This window comes from Solea senegalensis, linkage group LG8 (assembly GCF_019176455.1).
Source record: "Solea senegalensis isolate Sse05_10M linkage group LG8, IFAPA_SoseM_1, whole genome shotgun sequence".
NCBI classification, from domain to species: domain Eukaryota; kingdom Metazoa; phylum Chordata; class Actinopteri; order Pleuronectiformes; family Soleidae; genus Solea; species Solea senegalensis.
In genome coordinates, this window is record NC_058028.1 from 6,634,204 (window position 1) to 6,654,739 (window position 20,536).

General features: G+C 39.9%; 1 protein-coding gene across 1 annotated transcript in view; it reads right to left on the bottom strand.

The window, feature by feature from the left end:
• The window catches only part of frem2b (FRAS1 related extracellular matrix 2b), a 67,708-nt gene that overhangs the window by 26,121 nt on the left and 21,051 nt on the right, over nt 1-20,536 (bottom strand). Inside the window, exons 3-5 of the mRNA XM_044032016.1 lie at nt 8,931-9,077; nt 3,522-3,752; nt 245-370 (exon numbers count right to left, since the gene is read on the bottom strand). Coding sequence (XP_043887951.1) covers nt 245-370; nt 3,522-3,752; nt 8,931-9,077 — 504 coding nt within the window. The remainder of the gene's footprint in view (nt 1-244; nt 371-3,521; nt 3,753-8,930; nt 9,078-20,536) is intronic.

The window sequence follows — 20,536 nt, forward strand, 5'->3', positions numbered from 1 at the left end:
CACAGACACCATTAGTTGTTCTTATCTCCACTCTTTTTTTATCGTTTTTTTTTTTCCTTTTCCTCATTCAGCATCTGCCGCTGGAACCCACGGAGGCAACGTGAACGATAAGCATAGGGCTCCAGCCGAGGAAGCAGCGCTCCATAACACATTTCTCTCCCTCAAGACCCGCAGACAGGTTTCTATTCCAGAGAATGAACAGGGTTTAAACCGCTGACATTTCACACTCATGCTCCCGTGTTACCTTGCTGCGTGTAGCAGATGACCATGAGCTCATGACTGACATCTCCACTCCTGCGCACAGGGATCAGCAGCTCGCCAATGTCCTCCTCGATATTGTACACAGCCGAGGGTATGAACACTGTTGACTCTGAAAGAAAACACCACATAACATAGTTTTTAAAAACAAAATAAATAAAGGGAATAAATCCCATTCTCTACTTATACTGATTACTTGTTGTACTTTACACACACAACATATTTTCACAGTTGAGTAAATGATGCAGTTTTGATGTTTTAAAATAGTATTTCTATGTCTATGACCATCTACACACTGCAATATTATAAAACCAAGTCCAAGTGATATCAACAGACATTAGAAATTTGTTTTCGTGTACTAAGTTAAGAACTACACCCACAATCCTCTGGTGTAATAATGACGTCTGGAGCTGGTGGATTTCAATGTTGCCATGGAGATGTTTAACATAATGTAAACAATCTATAAAAAAAAGCACTGAAATACAATGAACTCCAACACATTAACAGCAAGATCAAATTCAAAAGGAAGTACGTTGGAAGAATAATAAGTACACAATTTTAGCTTTGACTTTTCTGCTTTTCCATTTCTTTTTTTTGTTATTGATCTTTATTTTACTTCGCTCTAAATCAAATGTTATACGGAGAGGATTCAGCTCATTATATGGGTTTTCTGAAACAACAATGGAGAGCATCTGTGGGAAATTCACTCGTTCAAGTTCAAGTCTGAATGTGAAGGAAAAGTGGGCCGAAAGAAACAGAAAAATCAACATTATTTGCACCAGAAACGGGTTGGAATTACAGCTTCAATTAGATTTCATCAGAAAAGAAAATCTCCTGCTTATTTATCTGTGGCTTAGACGTGGCTTATGCAGCGTGACCCGGGGAGACGGCGCTGATTAGTGAATCAGTCGGTGATAAAGTCTTCTGTGAGATACCGCTGCTCAGGAAAATAGCCGGTAATCCTTTACAGAATGAAACAAAACAACATGAGCGCTGTCGTGAGTCGCAAGAACACGGCCATGTGTTTGCAAGCGGCGGCATGTTCAACCATTTGCCTTTTTTTTTTTTTTGAGAGAGAGTGAAACTCACTGGCAACTCTCCATCTCTTTGTCTCTCTCTGAGCTTTGTACAACAGCCAGAAAGGGAATGTGCTTGCAACATTTCAGCCATGAAATCCGCAGCGCTCAGAAAGAGGCCTTGTATCTCTCACTGAGAATCATGGTCATGCACGTTAATAAAAGGTACTGGTAAGTTTAAAAAAAAAACCATGACCCGTCCTTCGACAACCCAAGGTACATGCTCGCAATTATAGAAGTTCCGTTTATGCTTCAAACAGCTGTTTTTTGTTGTCTTTATGTTGGTCCGAGCCACTTTAGTCCGCCTGAAATAATTAATTCTTCACTGTTTCATGGCGGCAGCCCTTGGGCTATTCCATTTTCTGCTTTCAGTGGAAAAGCCAGCACCGTTTCTTTGACCTTGAGAGGTTGAAATGCATAATAATGATAAACAGTAAGGCTGTTACAGGTATGAGAAATAAAAACAGTATTTTCCGCATGTTTGTTGCGGAGAGAGACAGAGCGCTGCCAGTCTTTGTCGATTGCCCTACAGAGACTGATGTTTTGTGAAACAATGCTCCAACTAAACATGATAATTACCATAAATTGTTGACAGCAAATTCATCTTTTGTTTACCCCATGGAGCCCTTTGGGAAGAGCAGACGAAGCATCATCTTTATTTATATTGCACAATTCCCTATCTCGGCTCAATCATTCAAGCAGTTTTCACAAACGCCGTGCTTCTTCCGTATTTGCATAACGATCATTGAACATGCAGGTGTGGGTCAGTGCGGTCATCTCCATACATGTTTGACCTTGTTTATCTGTCCTCGTGGGAAGAAAATGTAGCTCAATACATTTGTTTGTTGCTCTTTTCTCATTATTAAGCAATTTCCGTTATCAGGTTGGGTTCAAGCTGTTCGCGGCTCTTCTCAGGCTTCATGTTAGAATAAGGTAGGTCTCTTAATATTGTGTGCTCTGATGCTCTCAGGAAGTCAATATTAGATAAGGTGTATCTGCCTGGTTTGGGAACCTTTCTGTGCACAGAAAGCTAAGCTAACAAAGTTGGTCCAGACTGCAAAGAAAATCCTCTGCACTCTGTCCCATGTTCCACAGTGTGAATATACTGTAAGCTCAACGCTGCAAATCCAATTCATTCAGGAAGTCATTTGTCCCAAAACTCAATCACAACTCCTAACAGCAGCGTATACAATAAGCAGTGATCGTCACACAAAACATGAACACAGAGGATTCCTGAACAAATGCACCTTTGTATGTAGTCACTATTGATCATATTTAGTTTAGCTATGCTCTCAACAATACTGTCCTCCTTTAATGTTATTACCCGTTGTTGTTGAGAATCAGGGTCGGGCATATAGTTTGTCATAGGTGTGCCTGTTATTCAAAATACAACAGAAACCTTTTGTCTATTCGACAAAGGATTTATTTTCCATATGAAGGCTGAACATGTGCAGATAATATTTCATGTCCCTGTAAATGAGTTGCTGTCACACGTCATTATAGACCTGAGTGTGTTGCTTTGTTAAGAAACGAAATCAAAGCAAAACAAAAAAAAACAACACATGAAAAGGAAGGTACCGTAGCAATGTTTGCTTTTGGTTATATTTTTAGACCGAACGACAATTTTAGTGATCAAGTGTAAATCGTTGAATTAATATTAAAAACTAAAGTGCATGGGGGCAGCCCGTGGCCAAGAGGAAAGGATTTTGGGCTTGTAACTGGAAGGTCACCAGTTCAAATACTGCCAAGGGCCAAAGGCTGGAGTGCCACTGCTCCTGCGTCCGGCTTGTGTGTGATAAGGATGGGTTAAATGCAGAGGTCAAATTCACTCTCGCTAATTGGTGTGCGTGCAAAAAGAACTAATTCTATTTCTTTGACATAGACACAAATATATGTTAAACCATTATCAAAGGAGTTTATGCAGCGCTAATTAATTGCTAAATTATCAGCTACACACAGATCTCTGTGTTGCTCACTGTTGCAGTGTTATATTGTGCTAGTAAGTAGTGAGACGAGTGAAAACACAAAGAAGAGCCCACAAAAAGTCACACAAATAAATTCTACTGCTAAAAAAAAAAGGTTGAGTAGATTGATAAAGGAGTCTTGTGCCTGTCCGCCACTGTCTATCATGCACGACTGATAGTTTTGCTTGACAGAGCTCGTTTTCAGCATGACATCACTACTCACCATCGTCAGGGTCCAGGATCTCCACAGTAGCGACCTCAGGATATTCAAGTGCCGCCATCACAGGCTCAGACAGAACAATCTGAAAGGTCTCCGAGACTTCGTACTCGCTATCAGACAGAATTCGAACCTTCCAAGTGGCCGTGGTCTGACCGGGGTTGAACTGCACCTGCCTTTGAGATTTCCCCCGGAAATCTTTGTCCTTTTCTGCAGTTCCATCCTTTGTGCCGATACCTTGAGAAGAAAATGTATGTTATTATCACTGTCAATCAAGAAAACATCTGCATTACATTCATTCACGCGTTTCTATCTCCTGTGAAATCCCACATCCCACATGTGCACATCTACTGGGTTTCAGTTTCCCACTGAATCAAGCCTGGTGAGCTCGAAGCCAATTATCCCTCATGTCAGCCTGGTTTCAGCAGAAGAAACGAGACGGTGACTTCTGTTGTCTGACCTTTAACACGTGATCAGTTTGATGGGCTTCACAGTCACTATCGCAGTGACACTTGCAGGATTCCTGTTGAGAGGCAGTGCTGAAGCCAGTAAAATGTCACATCGCCTCTCCATTGTTTTTTGCTAACTGGTCACAGAACACACAGCAGGGAGTCCGGCAGTTAATATAAAGAATGTGGCTGCACGCCCCGTGTGAATCCAGTAGGCTGCCACCAATGTTAAAAAAAAAAATGCAATTAATTATTTGTGATAAATGAAGCCGTTGAGTAACAGGAACCTTTTCTAAAATGTTTTAAATCCATAAATTATGGATTAAAAAGCTTGAGATATCAAATCATGACTGCACACAAGACCTTCAATAGGCCAGCGATTATGAAAAGCCTGAGTTTTGGTTCTTGGGTAAATTACCATTCTATTCTTAGCTGAAAATAAAATGTGGGCTTTGATATGCAAGTACAGACAGGAGGAGAAAGGCTTGCGCTCATATGTGCCGAGATAAAAATGGTCAAGTCCAATGGAGCCTGAAAATCGGCAGTCTTCAAAGGGTTGCTGGTCGAAGGATGAGCATGATTTTCTCCTGACTCCATCTCCCTCACAAAGCTGCGGATTGGATGGCGCTGATCACTGGAGTCACTCTGAGACAGTGTGGCAGGTGCGCTCGCCATGGCCTCCAAACCGGTGCCATCTGCACTGACCAGTGAAGCACAAGTCCATGAGTGAAGCTCCTCTGATCAGTGATTCCTCAGGTGCGGCTGGGAAAGCAGAGTTACCCTCACTCTAAATGAGAATGCACTGGCCTGTGATCAGTCACAATCTCATTGCAACAATGAGGCAGATGGGCAGCTTGAATTGTCAGACTGCTCTGGTGGCCTATTTCTGCCGGTTAATCAAAATGGTGCTCTCCTCTCCTCACTGCAGCAGAGGACGATGGGAACTTAGATGATTACTGTAAAAAAGTTTGCTGCTTTCTGGAGATTTTAACCTCTGGGGCAAATTCAATAGACATGTTTTATGTTCAAACGTTTGGTTCGGACTGCAAATGTAAAACATCTGCACTGGCTGTAATATTATGAAGTGGACATCACAAGTGGTTGCACCACTTTGAGAGAGCAATCTTGTTATTGTTAGTCATACTTCGGAGGACGTTGTTAAAGCAACAACGTTAGTGCTTTGAGAAATGACATCTTTCCTTTGTGAGCCTTCCATCACCGGCATGGAGAGGACAGTCATCCTCTTCCCATCCATTATCATTACCCTTCATGCTGCTTTCAATAATGTGAAAACTGTGCAGAATAAAAACTACAGTTTGCACTCAAATGAAAACTTTAATAGTATATATATATATATATTTGAAAATAGAAGAACATTGTCTCTGGGCACTTACGTGCAAGTGTGAGTGCAAGTTTAAAGTCAGGCTCCTTTCATTTATGATGCTACCGCGAGTAAAACTGTTGCAGTGCTCCAAAAAATCAAAACATGCGATAACTGTTTGAAAAATGTACTGTTTTGTTGTTTAATATTACTTTGCAAAGAGATTTCTGTTGTGTTCTTGCACCTCGACAGGAACATCAAAACACTTTGTAAATACACAGTATACAAAACAAGACAATAGCCCGTCAGTAGTCAAATCCTGTTTCCACCAGCTCACATATCTCTTAAATCAGACCATTTTTTATTTAATTATTGAGAAGGTTTTTCACTCAACACCTCCAGATTCAATTACTGCCATTCCCTGCTCACTGGCATCGGTAAAAGTAAAATCTGAATCACTGAATTACAACTTGTCCAGAATTCTGCTCCTGGAACATTCACCATGACCGAGAAATTTGATGACGTCAGTCCAATCCTGCCTATGCAACGCTTTACCTGTTTCTTTTAGGCCTGATTTTAAACATTCTATTGCTGACTTTCACAGCCCTGCACACAGCCTTGCCCCTCGGGTTATTGAAGTGAACGTTTAAAGCCACAAACTGCTTCTTGCTCCCCGAGATCCTTCAGACACCTCTTTACTGGCTGTTCCCAGATCTACAGCAGGTCGAAACTGAACGTTGACACAGCGTTTTCAATCACAGCTTCCAGGCAGCTGTGGAACAACCGGACTGAGAAGCTCAAGGCTGCAAGTTCTCTTGCTGTTTTATAACGGAATATTTTAACTTGCTGGTTCATTCTGTGCTTTTATGTTTTTCATTGCTTGTTTTCCCTCCGCTGTATATTTTGAGTTATATAATTAGGGATATCCTAATGAGCTATTTCGGTCCTGATTCTGATCTTTTTACAGTTGAGTCCCAATCCAATACTTTTTAATGGTCACTTTCAGTAAAATATAATCCTGACTGAGGTTTAGAGAGAAAGAAGAGCAGACTCCTGCTGAAAGAAGGAGAAAGAGGAGTGTGGCTAAAGCAGTGTGTGTTTTATAGCACAGCATATCTTTAAACTGTGACTGCAATGCCGGTGGTTTGATACCGGAGTGTTTACATTTATATTCTGTGCAAACACTGACAAGTGTTATTGTTCCAGTGACATTTGCCTGCTTTAGTCCTCACTAAAGTGTGTGTGTTCTTGGGTTTGTTGGAGTGAGGACATTTTGGCTGGTCCTCACATCTTTAAAGGGCATTTTTGGGGTCAGGGATAGAATCGGGTTTAGGTTAAGGTTAGGATAAGGGTTAGGTTAGGCATTTAGTTGTGATGAGTTAGAGTTAGGGTAAGGGGCTAGGGTCTCAAACTCACTATTTTGGTCAGTAGGGGGCTGGTCAAGTGAAAAAAGTTTAACTTTTTGAGGACAATATATAGAAATTATAATATTTATGAAGGTTTTTTATATGGAAAAACACATAGTTCACAATTTAAACTTATTCATGATTCAAAATGAATCTATTCATTAAAAAAAAACACATTAAATTAATTGGGGGGCCACATGTGGCCCGCATGCCACAGGTTTGAGACCTCTGGGCCAGGGAATGCATTATGAGGATCCTCACTTTGAATGCTAGAGAGGACAGATTATAATATGACCAATTATATTAACTGCAGGTAAATGAGTACAGTAAGGAAATGAATGTCATGAACCAAATAAGGTCGTGCTACGGCTGAGCACTTGAGATCGTTTTGATTATACATGACTTTGTAACTGTACTTTGAGAGCAGCTATAATAATAATAATGATATACATTATTATTATTACCATTGTCATTATTGTTATACATTGTCGTTTCCATACAGTTCATTTTTAGACTGAATTATCTCCATGTCAGCATATGAATATAAGATGACGATCTGCGTTTCTAGGTGTGTGTGTGTTTTTTTTTTTTTTAATTTTAGTGACTCGCTGAGAAGCAGCGTGAGATGCTATAAAGGTCAGCAACATTTGCATATCACCTCAGAGACCCGTCATTAGTCTGAGGCTCCGGAGCACGCAAAGTTATACGTGACAGTACAATAAATATTCTATGGGATTTGACCTTTAAAGTTAGTTCATTTTATAGACAGAATAAATGAATGCACTAAAAAAGACCATTCATGCCAGTGGTAAAAATTCCTCTCACTCATAAATGCTTTGGCTATTTTGACAGTACAAACAGGTTTTGTTCACTTACTTCCAGTCAGTAAACTGCCTCGACTAACATTTAGAGTTGGTGTCTTTCCATGGCTGCCAACCTCATGTGACCTTTTGCAGTTCCCAAAGGACGATCCCGCCTGTGTTATAGTGCGTTCGGAATATATTACCGGCCAAATGACAGAGGTGAAAGGTCGTGACCCTTGTCTTTATAAAGGTTGTCTGGTGCGTCTGCGTGGACCGTGGAGGCTTATCCATCAAAGTCTTGGCCCAAGGCACTGAGTTAAGAAACAAAAGAGGGGATCCCAAACTGTATCCTCTGACAAGGATTGTGTGTCTGTGTGTGTCTGTGTGTGCGTCTGATTTTTTTTTCGTCTTCCTTTGTTTCTTTTTTTGGTCTGAGACTGGACAAACTGGAATATTTAAATAAAGTCTAAGAGCAAGTGGTTTTATATTACAACATAAAGATAAGCATATCTAATGTTACTCTTTTATTTAATATAATATTATGCAGTGCTTCACAACTGTATTTGACCACCACCCAAAGCCACCGCTGCCCTAAATGAACAACATTGGTAATTTTCAAAATCATTTTAAATGATTCTGTAATGCTTAATACACCAGTATGTAGAAGCTCTTGAACCATAATGATAGTTTAATGCTCAAATATCATTATTATTGTTATGCATAAATTTTCAAATGTACCGTTTTACAAAAACAACATAAAAAAATAGTAAAGCACGTTATTATTTCTTGAGTCAGATGTCAAATTATAGTTATTTGCTTGCATTCCTGAACAGAAACATTAGCTTTAGTGGTTGAATGCTATACTTGATTCATTTCTGACTTCTCAGAGAAGAAGCGCAGTGAGATGGCTCAAATGTGGGTATACAAAGGTGAATTCAGTTTATTATTTTGTCAAATGAATCAATAAAATGCTTTAGTTTTCAACAAGTTTTTGAAAAATACACATGTTTTGGTGCACGTTAAGGTGGTCTGATCCATTTGGTAAGCACTGTATAACATCAAGTCATTTACTTTTACTATCTTACAATGGATCACACTGTCTCAAGCCAGTTTGTTATCCTTCTTCATCATTTTAATATCATGGTGATTGTGTTTAGGATCCGGTTGTCCCCGTAATGCCAAGTGTATTGTACTGCTTTCATTGTTGCAAAACTGTCTGCTACAACATTTTAATTTCCCTTCAGGGATTATTAAAGTAATCTCTCTTCTATTTTTTTTTTCTTAAATGCATTTATTCATTAAATTCACAACACCTGTGTGAACAATATGCTCAATTCCCAACTGATCTGAACTATCTATCTGTCTATCTATCTATCTATCTATCTATCTATCTATCTATCTATCTATCTAATACATGTGCTAATGTGTGTACTTACTGACGAATGACGTTTCCCCCAGGTAGCCCCGACGCTTCAGCGCCACCTCCAGGAACTTCACCCCTTCATCCACCACGTAGCTTTCCTTCTCCAAAGATATCCATGCCCAGTTCAGCCGGTATTGCTGGTTCTTGAGCACATTTCCTCCTGCAGACAAAAATAATTAGTGCCGTTAATGTGACGTCAAATGTCTCCCTAAAACAGATGAAACGGCAAAAGGAAACAAAAGATGAAAAGATTAAATAAAACACCCCATTATTATACTGATATCTTGGATAGCTTCAGGACTTGACTTCACTCAGTGGGGAGGTATGAGGGGAGCAGAGGCGTCAATTTCGCAAAAAAAAAAAGAGAAAGAAATAAGGTTTGTGCTTTCTTTCTGCTTCATTTCTAATTAAGATAAAAGGTGTCTGTTTCCTGTCTGAACTGGGCTTTTTTATCCTTCGTCTTTTGAAGTTGGATTCAAAGGCCGACGCTACAGTCCTGGAGGGCATTGCATTTGACCATAAAGACTCATACACACACACACACACACACACACACTCGTGGGCATCAAACACACAGGCATGAAGGAAAAACTGCAGAGTCGTACACACACTCCTGATTCATACATAATTTATATTACACTTTAATATTATAATATCTACAGCACTGGCTGACTGTTTAAATAATGACTAAGAAAAATCCAATAAAATATAAGCTTTGAGTCCTCAAGAGCAGAGGGAAAAAAAGACAATATGAGTTGAGTTGGGTAGAAATGCGCAAAACCTACATTTAAAAAAACCTCTTAAACATTGCGAAAACATTTCTACACTCTAATGAGGTAGTTTCACACGTGTTGATATTCAAGTTTATGGTAAAAGTGTAATGGAAACACTTGAAAACAATCACAGCAACAGCAGTAGATCACTGTCCCAAAACCCGCAGGAATGGAAAATGATTTCGGCCATCTTCCTCAAAGTGGAGTCTCGCAGGACGAGATTTTACGAGGAAATGGGATGACGCGAGACTTGAATTACGGCTCATACGCAAAACACCCTTCAATGGAAACACCTGCAAGTACTTATTTTGCAAAAACGTCTTCTTCCATTTTGGCAGCAAAGCAAACTACAAATTGTGATAAGCTTTCTTCTTTTGGCTGAAGAGAACCTTACTTTCAACAAGTCTGGACAGTGGTCGATATTTGTTATTTATTCCTTCTAACCATTTGAGAGGTTGAAAAAGGGAGCAAAGTAAATAGTTACCACGGTAACACTAACTAAAACCCATGGTATTGTTGTTGATGTAATGTTTTTAACAGGTTCTCCTATAGGTTACATACATACACCTGCTAATTTTAATGTAGAAGAGGCAATGGAGACGTTTAGACATTGACTTCTTGACAATTTCTTCAAAAATAACTGCATGTGGACCAGGATACCACATCTCAGAGGCCTATCGATACACCTCAAGGCTACATTCACTGTGGCCAAGCACTTGAGCGATGAGCAGTGATGTGACGTGGCCAAAGTTGAGCAACAATGACTTCTACAGTCCAGTTGTTCAAAGGCTTGAGAATAAAGAAAATCACCATCTTTAGTCCACGTGGCAACAAGATATTTAACTTTATAGAGAGAACGGCCTTGAAGAAGCAGTAGAGAAAAGGATCCCTGGACAAAACAGTGAGTACCAACCTCCTGTAAAAAGACATAAAAGATTGCCTGGCAACAAGGTAGAGGAGGATAAGTTTCAGAATTTGGGAAACAAGGATATCCCTTTTCCAGACTTCTTGAAAATGTAAAAAAATAAGAATACATAAAAGGGCAGGGCCTTAAAAACCAACTGGAATCCACACACACTTGCTCAGAGATGTAGCAAACAGTAAAGGTTCCTGATATGCCACTCATCCTTCAACCTAATCAATACAGATGTCACAGCTTTTCCAGTAGTGACGAACACTCACCGCGCGTTACACAGCAGTTTTTTCATTCACAAGTATGTGATGCATACAAAGCATCCGTGTGCAGTGTGTTTATATTCAAAACCATTCACAACCATCAGGAGCAATTTGGTGTTCTGTGTCTTGGTCCAAGAACATTTCAGCACAGGGACTGATGAAGATGGAGTATCAAACTGCTGACCTCCTGGCAGGGGGATGAGCCCCCTTTACCTCCTGAGCCACAGCCATGCAGGGAGACTTAAATAAAGACCTTAAATATCACTTAATCAATCTTTAATGTTGATGAAACATCGACTTCAGCATCACTGATACTTTAAAGGGGCTACAGGTAAAACATGCTTCCTCCCAGAGACCTCGGACTGCCAGGTAGTTAGACGAACCCATCCTGCAAGAACTGCACGACGATTCTTCAAGAAACTCCACTTTTTTTCCACGACATACAAAATAAGCAGGCAGTAAATTAAATATTAAAATTTTGAATTTAGCATGTTTCCTTCATCTCTTATCAGGACGTATCGTAGTCGTTTTATGACTGAGCAGAACGCATTTTTAGGCACAGATCCTTTAAGGCCTGGATTTTATACTTTTCACGAGGTCCCCTAGTGTCCATGTGATGTAAATTTCATCACATGCCCATTTCTGTGTGGGTCCGTGCAGACCTGACACAAACGAATGTGTGCACATCTGCAGTTCACTACGACTGCTCCCTATAGCATAACACTTTGCCGTCCAGTTTGGGGCACGCTTTTATTTTTGAAGAAAAAAAAAAAAAGGCGAGAGAGATGGTTACCATAGAAACTTGGTTGAGTTCATGTGAGAAGGTCAGCCAGCCATTACCCATACGTATTAAACTTACTGCAATCAAAATAATCCTTTAAGTCGGAACAGAAACTTGATTTTCCCTTGGCTTTGACTGACATGTCTGTGTAGAAAGTAGGTGCACAGCACATAAGCACAGAATGGCACCACATTTAAGCAGCAAAAAGCTAAAGTTAATGCTTTTGGATCCATCCCACAATACCTCCTCCAGACAGCCTTTGATGCCTGCCGTGTGCCAAAAAACAATGACTACCACCACTCGTCAAATCAAGGAAGTACTTATTATTGTAAAGGGACTAAAGAGCTTGACTGGTTCTTAAACATGAGCATGTATCACGCAACTTGAGAGTTGCTGCCTGCTGCTACTGGATAAGGACGGCGACGACTGCCATTAAGAATCTGGCAGTCCTGAAAGTGCTGGAATAACAGGGAAATTGCCAGAAGTGTGCGCGGGTATTGTTCTGAGGTCTCAGCGTGTAACACAAAACTCAGAGTCCACAACACCCCACACAAGCTGTTACGCTTCGTAAATCTGTCACGACCTGCCACACGCTCCACTCTGTCCATTCCCTTTCTCAATGGCTATGTGGAGACCTATACACGTTCACCCTGGGTGTTTTATTGTGTGTGAGGGTGAATGCTTTTATGAGCTAGTGTGTCTGTGTGTGCGACTGTGTCCTCTGCACCTGTTCAGAGCTTTTTTTCCTTTGGATGTAATAGCGTTCACTGAGTGAATGCACTTCCCATTTTAACAATATGGTGTCATAACTGGGATAGAAGGACAGCGCCAGTATGATGCACAAGGAAAAACACAGGGGTGCAATGTTGTTTTTTTCTCCCTGCCTCAAAACCAACAACTCATTTGAACCATTTAGATGAAAAGGACCTAATTTATTCATCATAAACACACAGCAATACTTTGATGTTTGCTACTAGATTTAGGAAATTGAGTTGTCTTTCTTTCTCTATCCGTGCAGTCCTGGTTAAGTCTGCAAATGAAATGATAATGATAATAACACCGACAACAAAGGCCATTCCTGTAACTTACAGCTCCATTTCAACCTCTGAATCAACCCACAGCAAAGTCAGCACATTTTGAATCATTTATTTTATAGATTTTATGAAAAGCGTTTATTATGTATTTGAAAATATTGTGATATGACTTCAGGGGCACCGTTTTAAAAATAGCTGCGTAGAACTTGGCGAGTCCCTGACCTTGTTACAGGCTAACTCTAAGAATTGTTTCCTTCACTATTAATGATGCATGAAATTGTAGGCTGATACTGAAGTTATAGTAATAATTTGTTTTTCTGAGCTGGGACACACACGCAAACAATAAAATCTCAATTATAAATAATGACACTTTCTTTCAGCCTTTCACACTATTACACTACCCTTGAATAAACTTGGTGACACTGTCTCCCACGTCAGTCTAACAATATTCAGAACCTCAGAAAATATGAAAATTAAATCTCTGGAGGAATCTCTGATATGAGACAATAAGAAACAAAATACCCATTAAACTTTATGGAAAAATGACTAATACTAATATAACCATTTTTGGCTCAATACGGTTCTTTGTACTATGGTTTTACACAAAGAAATGTGTCAAGTGATACATTTTAATAATTCATACATGTTTGAGGTTTACCACAGTGTAGGGTTTTTTGTTTCCTGTGTGTCCCACATCAGTCATAACCTGTGTATGACAGGACCTCCCAAAACCATTTGGATTAAAGCCAGCGGCACGGCACGCATGCAACCACTAAACGCTGCATGTGTGATCTGTGAGTCGTGAAGGAGCCTGTCCTCTGCGAACAGAAACAGAGAAGGTCTTTGCACTTTGTCTGACTTCCCACGTTGGCACAGATGTTTGTAAAAGAAGCCGTCGATCCCAAGCGTAATTCTAGATAAATGAGCAAAATAGATCATGTGCATCTCAGACAGGAGACATTGCAGGGTTGTTTATTGGTAGAATTTACCTCTTATAGTTCAATAACAATGAAAAATGGCGACAATGGGAAATTCTTTACGTGACGCAGAGGAAAGAGACAGCACTTTAATCTAAGCCTCAGAGAGACCGCTGTCCTTTTCAAGATGAATCGCATCACAATGTTTGTCTTCAACTATATTCACAAACAAACCGGCTCTATCAATTATTTATTTTTCATATCCAGCAAAGTGTGACAGCAAGGATACATCACAAAGCCGTGCACTCAAATATCAGGGGGGAAAAAAATCATTCATGTTCACAGTTTAAACACTACAGGGCATACAGTTCCCGCGCCATCACCTGAGCAAATATTGAGTTTCGGAGTCCTGGAAAAGCTGCAGTGTGGCGTTCAGGGAGCTGCGAAGTGGAGGTGCTTTCCAGAAGACCACTTCACTCCTCCAGATTTCTTTCTAATTAAGATAAGCAAGGGCGGGAGTAAGTCCACTTCAAAGAGGCCCCAAGGAAAACACCAGAGTTAATCTTTAACCAGCACTCATCGCACTGAGGAAGAATTTAGTGAACAATATCAGTATCCTCTGGGTCTTTGCAGTGTACTGCAGAGCTCAGGGCTGAAACATACACTCGAAAAGGGAAAAGCATCACGAAAGCGTCTCATTACGTGTACGAGGAGTTCATATTTTCATATTTCTTATTCATTTATGAACTATACTTCTACATCAGGGATACGACAACATGAAAACTAGGAAAATCTAAATGTAATCTCTACTGCCATCTAAAGGGAAGCCATGTCAGAAACATGTCGTAGTCAACAAGCACATCAAGTTCTAGCTAGCTGCATGTTTTTCATCATATTTCATGAAATACAGGCAGCTAGCTTAGCCTAGCCTAGCCTAGCATTAGCAATACAATGCTACCACAAGTTATAGAATAGAATAGAAATATTTTATTCATCCCCAAGGGAAAAAAGTTTTAATATAGCAGCAATACAATACAAAAACATAAATATTAACAATAAATTATAAACATAAAATGTAAAATGTAATGTAAACATAAAATGTAAAATGTGCAACAGTGGGAAAAAAAACGTGAAATTAGTGCACCACAAAAAGGAAGCAGATGAACCAATGTCATCAAATGCCAGATGCCTTCATCTTAATGCCAGAAACATGAAAAATTAAAGACTATTAAACGTATTGCCCTCTTGTGAGCCTTAAGAATCTTTTTTGTCTAAGACTCTTCAGTATTCTGTTATGAGCAGAAGGTTGCAGGCTCCCCCATATGGTACTTTAAAATAAAACACCAGGACTGTATGTTGGCAAAGGTAGACAAATTGCACATTCATGATTACCTTATCAATCAACTTATGTTGATCGTGCTATTTACGATGATGTCTGGCAATATTGTATGTTGTCTCAAACCTTTTTCCACATTTTATCCTATTTTTTTTCACCATGTGATGAAATGTGTCTTATATAGCAGTCATTTTAATGTTGATATAGGCCTTTTAGCGGCTGACATGGTCTGACAGCATCAGCCTCCACAGTTTCGAGCACATAACCAGCCTTTTCCATTAACCTCACACAAAACCCCTGTACTGGTCATGTGGCTCCACAGACACAAGCTCTCTACACTCGTACTGGACGCGTGATGAAGGATGGAAACCTTTAGAGAGAGGCCAAAAAATGTGAGAGGCTGGACTCGGCCAACTTAGTGTCCTTGTCTCCCCCTCCCTGCATACATGTTGCAGACAGTCCTTATTTGGTCACCATTGAAGGGGCCGCGATGCCCCATGGACCCTCATCTGTTCATTCGGCCATGCAGACAGACAGGCGGGCCTTTGCCCACAGAGGCAGCACCACACTGATTAGTCGGGATAATTTGGGACCAGCCAGGGAATCCTGTTTAACGCACACAATACAGCTAAAAATATTTAGCGATCATATACTGCAAACGGACCGTGTGCTAACAGTTTCCGAAATGTAAAACTAAAAATAAAATGTCACACAACATACCATTCAACTAGATAGTAAGACAGATGTGCGCAGGACCATGTAAAGTTCATGCAATTCACTGTGATATCCTGGTGGATTTTAATGTTATAGTCTATTTTAATTTCAATAAATGAATTAATCGAAATACAAACTCTATATACTCTACTATGTACTTTAAGAATAGGGTTTATGGCCAAAATTAGAGGCAGAAAATGCACAAAAAACTATCACCAAAAAAACATGTCAATAGAACATACAAATTAAAATGTGCTCATTACAAGAAATATTTAACCATTTCTGGTGCTTTTTTGGTCGTTTTTTAGTGTCGTAACCCTAATGTCAACCATTACATTACTCATAAAATCCGACAAAAGATGAAATATGCAGAAAAACAAGTAAAATAGTCCAACATAAGAAAAGTCTGCTTCACATATTATCACATATTACCTTGAACCTTTATCATTTCAACTTGTTTTGATTTTGAGTGCAACAACTGTGGAATGTATTGTGCACTGAATGTATGACATATTTCAAAATGAACCAAAATACAACACAAACCTTCACTCTTGTATCCTTTTTATACTAAAGTAAGTAAGTAAGTAATCTTATATCACATGTAAATCGAATAATTAAAACTTGGGAGAAGCTATATATTAAGTATTAAACGGCAAACTGTCTTCTGTCTCAACATGAACACTATTTTATTGTCTTTCAGCTGTGAGTGGCATCTTTGGTCCAACCATGCCTGCAGTAATAGGTTAGTGTAATTAGCTCAAGATGAATAATGACCCTGAGACTGAAGACCTCCGGGCCCATTCTAGTCGGCAGCGAAGGAACATTTTGGCTATGAACTGAACCATGGGTTTAAAGAATCATTACACCGCTAATGTACGAGCAGTTTGAGCTCATCAAGCCAGTCAGCTCCATCTTTGAATCAACTTTTAATTTTCAGCTACAAAAAAATGTTGACTATTATGTGTTTTAGTGACAGTTAACTCAGAGCATAATCAAAGCCCTAAATCAAGGCACAAAGAGCAGAGAAATGCCTAATATGCAGTAAACACTGTTTTGGAATCAAAGCCGTGCCTCAGTGGGGGAACTGTTCATTTACGCTGGCGTACAAGTTTTCCCACACTTCATACAGGAGTAGAAATATTTAATAATGTGGATAACAAACTGCTGTATAGGGAGTTTTTGCACCTGCACTGGGAGCCACACAATCTTTGAAGCAGATTTATTCATAATTACCTCACAATTCTTCAAGGTTTTTAATTCTTAATCAAACAACTGTCTTTGTTCCTGAGCAGAAGTGAGGAAACGGCTGTGAGAAGATTAAGTATGTTGTTGCTTTTTAACACTAGAAATTGCTGGAAAAACGACTGTCGTTTGGGATAATCTATCACAGAGCCAACAGTTAAATTAGACTCAATCCCATTTCACTTCTTGTCCCTACCTCTTAAAGGCTTACTGGTCCTTAAAATTAAGATGTTTCACTTCAAATTGAGGCTACAAGATGATTTCCAGAACAACTGAATCCAAAGTAACTTAATTAAGTGACCATTACAAGGCTAAAGCCGTGCTTCCATCATGGTACAGTTCAGTCTGGTTTGGTACGGTATGGTACGGACGTCGTACTCGTGCAATGACAACAAACATCGAACGAGACACAAGACAACAACACAACGAACAACAATGGAGGACATCCAGCTACGCCTTTTGTTCCTGCTTGGTTTGTGGCTGTTTCTCTCCACAAGTCATCAAGCATTGTATGAGAATAGACTGCGGGTGTCCCAGTTCTTTGGGAGTGACGCCTTTCTGTCGCCCAATCAGCTGACTGTCATGAGTGGAGCTAACCATACCAATGCTCTGGTACCCAGGGAAGGGTAGTGAAAAGTGGCTCGGCTGGAGCTGATTATTTTGCTACTATTCCTGATGGAAACGGAAATAAATACATGCCGAACTGAATCGTTCCACTCGGTGAAAACACCCCTTAACATACGTTGGTTAGCACAATAAAACATGCAAATTTGCAGTCTATTGTATGTACTTTGTCTGTACGTAGTATGCACTACAAGTACAAAGAATGCCTAGAACCTATGTAAGAGATATAACAGCAGCTGTGTTGCTTTTTTTGATGATGGCATGTGTGGTAGAAAAACATGTCTCCTTATTGAACAGATTCTAGTGTGTTGTTGAAGGGGTGTCCCATTTCGTAGATGGTAGATTGTATCTCAGTTCCTAGGAGAAAGAAGTAAGGGAAACGGATCAAAATGGGAAATGCACCTCTCTAATGAGGTGTGGGTCCGTCTGTGACTGCATGTCGCAGAGGTATGTGCGACATAAATGTCTGCAATGGTGCCTGCCGACCCGAAATGGACGAACAACCCGACAGTTTGATTCCACAGAAGCTTGTTTGGGTCCATAAGAAACAACAAACAAGACGGTAACTATGGATCCTAATGAGATTAGGCAAGGATGTACTTTGGGTCCCAAAACTCGTCACTCAAAGAATACAAGGCTATACAAACTCGGGCAAACTCTTGCTGGGAATTGCTGCTATCGCTCCTTTTTAGTATGAAAGGAACCAGGGCTGTATATGGGCAATCAGGAATGTTAAGCAGCTCTCCGTAGACATGCAATGTGGAAAGTATGGCCAGTGCCCTGACCTAGTTCCAATGTCTTCCGACGAGAAAACCCAAGTATCACAACTCAATTCTGGTGCTAACCAACCTCCAACCATGTCAGGGTCAAAATACCTCCACCCTCAAAGGTCAATGTATGACAAAGACGTGCATGTTCGGTCGTTCATGGTGCTTGGATAATAAACACATGCTATTAAGGACACACAATTTCCTTTCACAGTCCATGGACAAACCTTAAAGTTCAAGCCTCTAAGAACAAAGTTGTCACTACATATAACCTTTTAATACTTTTATATTGAAGTTATTGATGGATGCTGTAGCATCTTTGGGATGTTTAAGAGGCTTTATATTCTTTAATTTAATCAATTTTGCATTCTTTTAGGGTAGCATATGTGCCTTTTGGATGCCCACATTTCACCTTCATTTAGAAAAGTGGGGCAGTTTCTCTGCGAGTTAAGTTAGGGAAAAATCAATTTTTAATTCTCCTCAAAGGAAATTAAAATAGATTTGCTCCTGTGATGAACAGTGACAATTTTCTATCGTTACAATGTATACACAAAGTCTATTAGTTTAGTTGTTTTTAAGCCTCATTATGTGCCAGACTATATCAGCATACTTTTTTACCTTTCCAATTAAGGAAAAAGGGGGATATGATAATCCCGTAGAAGGAAAGAATGCAGGGCAGCGAGCGCGAGAGAGCGATAGCGTCTAATCATCCTAAGCCTTGTATCAGCAGTAACGGGCGGGGAGTTGGCCTCGGCTTGAAAGATTTAGAACTGTTAAGATTTCACACGCACTAAACCCTTTCTCTACAGGCACAGCCTTTAAGGGAATCGCTCAGCTGTAAATCTGGACACTCTGCAGGGTCCACTCTGGACGCTGTCGCCTCCGCGTCCACTCTGACACACTGGTCGCTCTGAGGAGATATTTGAGGGAAAGAAAAGAAAAAGAAAAGGCCAAAGGCACTTTCCAGACAAAAGTTTTGGGTCAGGCAGCCAATGCAGGGCTTAAAGCATGAAAAGCTTTTCTCTCAGCAGGTAAACCTTTTTCAAATCTATAGAAATGAGCTAACTCTGTACTGTTTTCAAATACGGAATACAAAGTAAGAAACAACTTTTGTAAATTACCAATAGCTGTATTAGGAATACATTTGTCTTTTCACATGTGTGACTTATGGCTAATTTCCACAGAAACATGCTACGCATGAGGGAACAGGATTCAATTCTATTTAGGCTTTTGGGATCATATTATTTCTAAGAGTGTAGGAATAAATCATATTCATTAAAAAAATCAAATGAAGCAGACCGGCAAATAACTCCTGCAATGGTCGGATTAGCACAGAAATAGAATAGTTCACGAGATCAAGGACAGAAATGCATTTTTGAAAATGCTGCGCTGCTAGCCAACATCCACAGAAATGTATTTAAGGTAGACAGCACTTGACTTTACAGGTCACAATTAAATTAGCCTTTTAAAGGGGCCTTTAAAGCACTTTTATAATGTTGTCCTCGAAAAGCACGACTATCAAAAGGAAACCATACTGTCGCCACACTTTCTGTGAATTAATTAAAATTTTAGCACGCGGTTGTAGGATAAACCACCACTTTGTTCCGACAAAGAAGCCCCTCCCCTTGGAAGGAATTCCCAGAGAAAAATTCCCACAGCTCCAATTTCAGAAGGGGCTCCTTTATGCAAGGACAGCGATGTGGCAGAGGAACTACTGTACAAAACAATTGTTAGGAAAGGTCACTCCCGTCCTGGGTATCATGCTTTACGCTCCAGTGTCCTCGCACATTGCTACAAATGATGTCATCTGTCACTTTGCTAGAGAAAACTCGCAGAAAACCAACACGGGAATACTTTGCCTGGAAAGATTTTCTTTTTTTTTTTAACTGAAATCAATCTGTTGAAAAATATGAATCCACAAAAGAAATCTCAAAACTACAGAAACAAAAATAAACAGATCTTTGGATATTTGCAAGGGTCAACATACCAGTTACTGGAGTCACATATGTACATTCAATGATCCTAAGTTTTTAAGTGTAATCCTATTAGCCTTGCCTGGAAAGAAGAGTTGAAACTGAATCTTCCACAACACCTCAGAATTAGCGAGTGGCCGAAGGTCGCAAGTTGTTGATTTCCAAATTGGGGGAAACAGTGTGTTCTGCAGAGTATCTGAGGTCAGGACTCAGAAAAGTCTGCTTTGATTCAAAAGATCATGATTTATGTAAATCCCCTTTAGAAAAATTCGACATCACTTT